At 38.7% G+C, this 7,214-nt stretch overlaps 1 protein-coding gene across 1 annotated transcript in view; it reads left to right on the forward strand.

Moving 5' to 3' along the window:
* LOC136846308 (uncharacterized) overlaps positions 1–6,878 on the forward strand; it is a 23,147-nt gene extending 16,269 nt beyond the window's left edge. Inside the window, exons 5-10 of the mRNA XM_067117110.1 lie at positions 440–614; positions 853–2,140; positions 2,942–3,238; positions 3,755–3,776; positions 5,865–6,021; positions 6,456–6,878. Of these exons, the coding sequence (XP_066973211.1) occupies positions 440–614; positions 853–2,140; positions 2,942–3,238; positions 3,755–3,776; positions 5,865–6,021; positions 6,456–6,761 (2,245 nt within the window). The 3' untranslated portion in view covers positions 6,762–6,878. The remainder of the gene's footprint in view (positions 1–439; positions 615–852; positions 2,141–2,941; positions 3,239–3,754; positions 3,777–5,864; positions 6,022–6,455) is intronic.
* The last annotated feature ends 336 nt before the right edge of the window (positions 6,879–7,214 follow it).

Raw genomic sequence — 7,214 nt, forward strand, 5'->3', positions numbered from 1 at the left:
TGGCAGTAGCCGAGAAAGGTGAGGAGTAACAAGATAAGTAAGAGGAGACATTTTAAGTAGAAATAAACCATTGATACTTGAAATTTGTCGCTTTTGCTTGGGCAAGTTATATCCATCTAGCAGCAACGCAAGGTCGAGAGAGAGAGAGCGGTTGCGAATTGTGAATAAACCATTATTGTTTATGCCATCTGTTTGTTCAGCGATAAAAAACATTCAACATTTTGAGAGACTTTACATACAAGTAAGTTCGATGGGACTAATGCAGTGTATCGATCCGTCCACATTAACGACCACGGGCACACACACTTGAATTGCAGTCTCTCTCTCTCTCTCTCTCTCTCTCTCTCTCTCTCTCTCTCTCTCTCTCTCTCTCTCTCTCTCTCTCTGTTGCTGCTGTAGTTAATAATGATGCATTTATATGTCTTAATTTCTCTTTTAGATGGTATCATATCTGCTTCACTTACAACCACACCAAGAAGCTAATAGGCACATATATCAATGGCCAGTTGAACAACCACCAAGAATATGATATTGGACGACCTATTATCGGAAATTACGCCTCCTTGGGACAAGGGCAAACACCTGAGAGGAGCTTCAGTGGTGACCTCACACAAGTAGGAAGGGTTTTGTTCACGTTACTTCGTTGAAGTGTTTGTTTGTACTTACTTTGGTCTATTCGTCATTTAGTCCTTCACTCATCTCCTCTCTTTTTGCTTCTCCCTTAGACCCGCTTTTAGTCTCTCTCTCTCTCTCTCTCTCATACTAGAATCATTTTAAATCCGTATTTTCGGCATATTACAAATAAATGTTTACACCTTGTCTCTCAACCTCAGTTGAATTTATCCATTTCAGGTAAACGTGTGGGACAGAGCACTCACAGAGGACGAAATTCGCAACATTGCCCTTTGCAAGGACGATCTTCAGGGAAATTACATCTCCTGGGAAGTTGGCTGGACACTTTTCAATGTTACCAGCTACGAAATATCTCTAACGAAGCTTTGTGACGGCGAAGAAGTCAAGAACCATTTTTGGTTCCCGGACATCCCATTCAAGACGGCGCAATATCTCTGCCTGGCCCTTGGGACCGAGCTACCGCGACCCACGACGTTAAAAGACATAGCTGACCTCACTGCCTTGGCTAACGAGACTTTCCCTGGCGATGACCGGTGTACGTGGGACTACTGGACATCATTAACTGACGTGGAGGAAGAAGGGGTGTGGAAGTTCTACGACGGCCAGATTCCCGATATACTTCTTTGGGAACAACAAGAGCCCAACGGCCTCCACTACGAAAACTGCGCTGTGATCTTCCCAGTTGGAATGTCCGACATTGACTGCAAGACGAACAAGAAATGTGTCGTGTGCACCTTCACGGGTCAGCAGAGGTTTTCTCTACTAGGCACATGTGAAAGTGAGTTAAGAAACGTTTTCCTCATAGCCTACCAAGACTCCATAGGAGAGTTGTATTTCATGGGATACGGCGCATATTTCATCAGGAAGCAGGAGGGCCGGTGGATTTGGGTGGACGACGTCCAAAACCAGACAATAGCCCGCATGGAAGAAACGACCCCATATTATCCAATGGGCCGAAGGTGGTGGGTCCTGGAAAAGGTGGTGTGTGGGCAAAACCCCGGAAGTCGGAGGCGTTTGCTTCTTACCCCCTGCCAATACAATGAGTTCACTTGTGACGACGGCTCCTGCATACCTCACCACGAGCGATGCGACCTCAAGTACGACTGCCGCGACAACAGCGACGAAGCCCTTTGCCACTTGGTGTTAAAACCAGACGACTACCAGGAGCAACTGCCGCCAAGATCGACTCAAAACTCGAGCGACAGCCTCCTCATCATCTTGTTGGTCAGCATTGAAACTCTCTCCGTCGACACGCTGGCAATGACGATGGAGGTGTCCTACGAGCTGATGCTTACCTGGGAAGATAGCAGGCTTCAGTACCTGAACCTGAAGGTCAGCAACACCCTGAACATCTTGGAGGACGAAGCGATGAGCAGCTTGTGGACGCCTGAAGTGAGCTTCATCAACACCAACGATAATCACCATACTCGGGTCGACGCGGACGCGACCATGATGATTGACAGGCGAGCGGAAACCAGAACCAGGGACGAAGCAGCACCAGAGGAAGGTCAGATTGTATTACCAATATTATTATTATTATCATTATTTGTGTATGATGTTTATACATTTACTTGGAGTAAATTTAATATGACTGGCAGGAAGCAATTCAGATATTTTCGTGGTAAAGGGGGAAGGACTCACGGCTAACTCTGCAGTGTGACATGCCACCTGAGCAGAATACGTTAATGTAGGTTCAAATAGTCCATTAGGTGGAGCATAAATGACCTGATTTTGTCTTTCATGTGATAGATTTAATGCATTTTTATGCAATTGCTTCAAGTTGAAAAATTAAACGAAGGCCTCATATTAAATGTTGGAACTGAGAGAAAAACCAAAAATTCATTGGGAATATATGTGTTACAGTATATATATAATATATATGTATATATATATATATATATATATATAATAAATATATATATATATATATATATATATGTATATATATATATATTTATATATATATATATATATATATATATATATATATATATATATATATATATATATATATATAAATAATGTATGACTGTGAGAATATATGACTTAATGATACATTGCTGATTAGAGATAGTGAAGAGAAACTATATAATGTATGACTGTGAGAATGGTCATTTGATTGAGATAGTGAAGAGAAACTGCATGGTCTTGTGAAGGCGAGTGAAAATTGACAAGAGATATTAAAAACGAGTGTAAACAGTACACAGATGCTCATTCACACACACACATACAGTATAATTGCGTTTTTAATATTTCTTGTCAATTTCACACCTGTGTACTGTATACGCCCGTTTTCCTTCGTTTCCAGTTGACGTGTACCCAGGCACAAGAAACACACTGAGCATCAAGAGAAAATACGGCACAGTGTACAAGTGCGACTTCAACCTCGAGCTCTACCCCTTCGACGTCCAGCAGTGCTCGATGCACCTGAGGATCACCTCGGCCTCCAAGTCCTTCCTCCTCTTCGATGCCGTCAACTCGAGCGTCAAGTACTCGGGGGAAATCATTCTGAGAGAGTACAGGGTGAGTATCCAGACGCCCTCTGATAGCTGGAGAGACGGAGAGTCAGCTTGGGCTAGGGTGTTGAGGATGAGAGGTGGAGTAGGTACGAGGAGGAGGAGGAGAGACGTAAACGGCTTGCTTTGCACGCGCACTAAAGAGCGGTGACTTAATTTTCCCGGTGAATCTCGCGGGTTTTCGCTATTATTATTACACTATGCAAGTAGGAGAAAATTACACTCCCGAATATTAGACGGCCTGGGGTGACAGGGATGAGAGGGAACTGGGCGAAAATTATCAACTTTGCATCTCCGTTGATCTTTAAATCAGACGATGCGACGGTAACTGGAATTTACAAGCAAGAATCTGTTTTTCATTTCCCTATTTTTCATGTTGTATGTTCCTGTGCTGTTATCCATTTATTTTTATATTTAATGTTCCTTTACTATCATTCTTTCTATTTCATTTCTCTAGCCATGAATTCATTGTCTATTACCTGTTTTCATTTCGAGATTTTCATATAGTATATTCCCATATTCATTTTATTTTTCCCATGTCCAACATTGCTCTATTATTATTTTCGTATTACGTCTGTATATTTCTTCTCTATTATCCTCCTTAGCAGACGCCTCTGATTCACCTAGGTAACTGGCTCTATTCTACCTTCTTCAGGAAAGCTAAAATTGATTCACATGATAAATATTCAACCTGAAGTTTAACGTCATCGCAAAGGAAACACTCTTCAATGCGGATTTCATCGAATAAAAAGTACTGTGAACGGTCCTAAAGGATTCCTAGGACCTAAGCTCCAGTAGAGAGAATAAGGAGTCCTGGAAGAAGGGCGGAGTGGGATGGGAGGTGGGGAGCCGCCGGACCTCACCTGAAACTGTTGACCCGAGGGCAGTAACTCCGACTGGGACCGGTGATATTGGAGTGATGTTGGAGTGAATTTTTATCATGCGTTGATCGATTGGTGTTTGGTATCCTTAGATCATGAGACGAGCCGCACTGGAATCATAAAGAGAGAAATAATTGCTATAATTGTTTAAAAGCATCTGGTGTTGATATTGTACGATTTTTTGCATGCAAAATTGTGTGTACATATACTGTACTGTATATATATATATATATATATATATATATATATATATATATATATATATATATATATATATATATATATATATATATATATACTTTATCACATACACAATTGTTCTGTGCAATAGTAGAATTACTAAAGGACCTCATTCAAACTGGATGGTATCTAAATACTCCATTGTATACCATCCAGTTTGAATGAGGTCCTTTTAGTAATATATATATATATATATATATATTTAGTATATATATATATATTATATATATATATATATATAAAACTGTGTCGTTCTTCTCAGTTAGCTACAGAAGGATTCACTGTAATACTCTTGATTAGAAAGATGAAATTTATTTGTAAAATTATATACAGCTTATAGCTTTCATCCACGGAGGATATATATATATATATGTATATATATATATATATATATATATATATATATATATATATATATATATATATATATATATATATATATATATATATATATATATATATATATATCCTCAAGGCTATAATAAGATACAAACGAACTTAAAACCAAGCACTGCATAATCCATTATGCAATATTTAATATTATGCTGGTGTTCTGCTTTCTAAAGGTAAGGTTTGTATCTTTATTATAGCCTTTGAGGATGCGATTATGAATCGTGAAACGTTGGCAAAATAAATGTACCTGAGTACGACGCCTTTCCCATGCTTCCTGGTGAGATGTACCTAGACGCATCGGGGCCTACACCAATCACAATGAACATCAGCAGTTTTTTCTTCGTTATTCTGTTCGCATCAGTTCAAGAGGTTTTAACCCCAAGAACTTATTGAGGTATGGCGTTCAACTAATAACAAGATCAGATCTGAGAGATCCACCAAGAAGGCTACAGTTTTGCCATCCTAATTTTGTGAAATTTCAACATCTCATTCGGAATTTTATATTGTCCGACAACTGAAAAATATGGTTCCTCTGGTAACTGAACAGAAAATAGTAATTCTCTCACCATTTTCAGTAATTTTTTACGTCTTTTTCACGCATTTTAAATTTTATGATTCATAATAGAAAACTAAGGAGCTTAGGAATAATCACGCCTAAATTCTGTAATAATAATATGACTACCGTGTTTAACTTTTCGAGAAGGTTATTGTCAAAGAGAGAAGAGTTCTTACTTTCTATAGGATGGGAGGTTTTTTCACCATAGAACTGTCTTAAATCCCTTCCTTTCAATGCTAATTTGGACAATAGGTCGCAGTTATCACTTGCTCATTGTACCTATCATAAGTTTTTCAACAAATATGACTTTGAGTTTAGTATAATTTCCTGTTTTAAGATGTTCATAAAAGCTTTCTACATGCTGGTGTTCATTAAAATTTGATTTATTGCGTAATTTTAATGGATTATGCAGTGCTTGGTTTTAAGTTCGTTTGTATCTTTATTATAGCCTTGAGGATGCGATTATGAATCGTGAAACGTTGGCAAAATAAATACCTGATACGACGCCTTTCCCTATGCTTCCTGGTGAGTTATATATATATATATATATATATATATATATATATATATATATATATATATATATATATATATATATATATATATTACTCTGCTTTCTAAAGGTAGGGCATTAGCTCATATCAGCGAAGTTCGAGTTCGAGTCCCACTGATCCGTCTCTACGGCTACGCCATCCTCAACATCTACGTCCCAACTGTGGTCCTCCTCATAGTCAGTTACCTCACGCTGTTCTTCAGGGCGAGCATCTTCGATGTCAGGATGATGGGTTCTCTGTTTTCCCAGGTACGTTGTGAGATAAAATGTATTGCAGGTTATATATATATATATATATATATATATATATATATATATATATATATATATATATATATATATATATATATATATATATATATATATACAGTATAATAACAACGAGATAAAATGTATTGCAATAAAACGAAACAAAAACACAGTAATTTTAGATCCTGAATGTGTGCGAAATATTCACGAAAGGGCTAAATATTTGACCAAGATTTTAACTACATGTGTGTAGTGTGTCGACTATAAATCAGATGTAAATTTAAACGAAATATGATAGCGCTTGAAGAACATGCTATCATAACGTCCACAAATGCTCGAGAAAAACCTTTGTCAGATGCGGTGAAAATTTGAATTTGTTACTACGCGTCTGGTTCAAGTTCGTTACTGATTGTTCACCTGTCTCTCTTCTCAAGGTATCGGAAACCCTCCCGAAGACCTCCTACTTCAAAATGGTGGACGTATGGCTCCTCTTCTGCATAGGGATAACATTTCTGGTCATCATCTTCCACGCCGTCATCGACTCCATTCTGTACCAAGGCGCGAACCAAGGTGCGAGCTTGCCTACGACAGGGAACAGCTGGCTGGCAAACGGAAAGTCGACGTCAGAAGATGTCACTTACACAAACATCGGGAAGCGCATGGTTCTCCTGGCCAAAGTCGTGACGATGATTGTCTTCGTCATTTTCAATATGGCTTACTGGGTTTACATTGTTTATTAGACACGCAGCATTTGGTTATCAGAATCTGGACATACCACCTATGATTCTTTCTCAATTTCCAAGGTTCCGAAGGGGGTAGTGCTGTCAGTGTACCGTACCCCAAATGTTGTGGGCATTGCTTTAGGTTCTTTGCAGCGTCCCTCCGGCCCTTAGCTGCAACGCATTTCATTCCTTTTACCATACCTCCGTTCATATTCTCTTTCTTCCATCTTACTTTCCACTCTCTCCTAATAATTGTTTCAACATTATTTTCAGGTTTGAATGACCTCATAGGTCCCAGTGCTTGGCCTTGGGCCTAAATTTTATATTCCAATCCTCAAATTGCAAGGATTTCGATCTGTTTTATTGTCATTCGTTGTTAGTGTTTTTTATGTCTTTTGATTTTATCATACCATTCGTCAGCATATTTTGCTGTTTTACGCCGTTGTACTGTACCCTCTACTGACCAAAATA

This window comes from Macrobrachium rosenbergii, chromosome 15 (genome assembly GCF_040412425.1).
Source record: "Macrobrachium rosenbergii isolate ZJJX-2024 chromosome 15, ASM4041242v1, whole genome shotgun sequence".
Lineage (NCBI taxonomy): Eukaryota > Metazoa > Arthropoda > Malacostraca > Decapoda > Palaemonidae > Macrobrachium > Macrobrachium rosenbergii.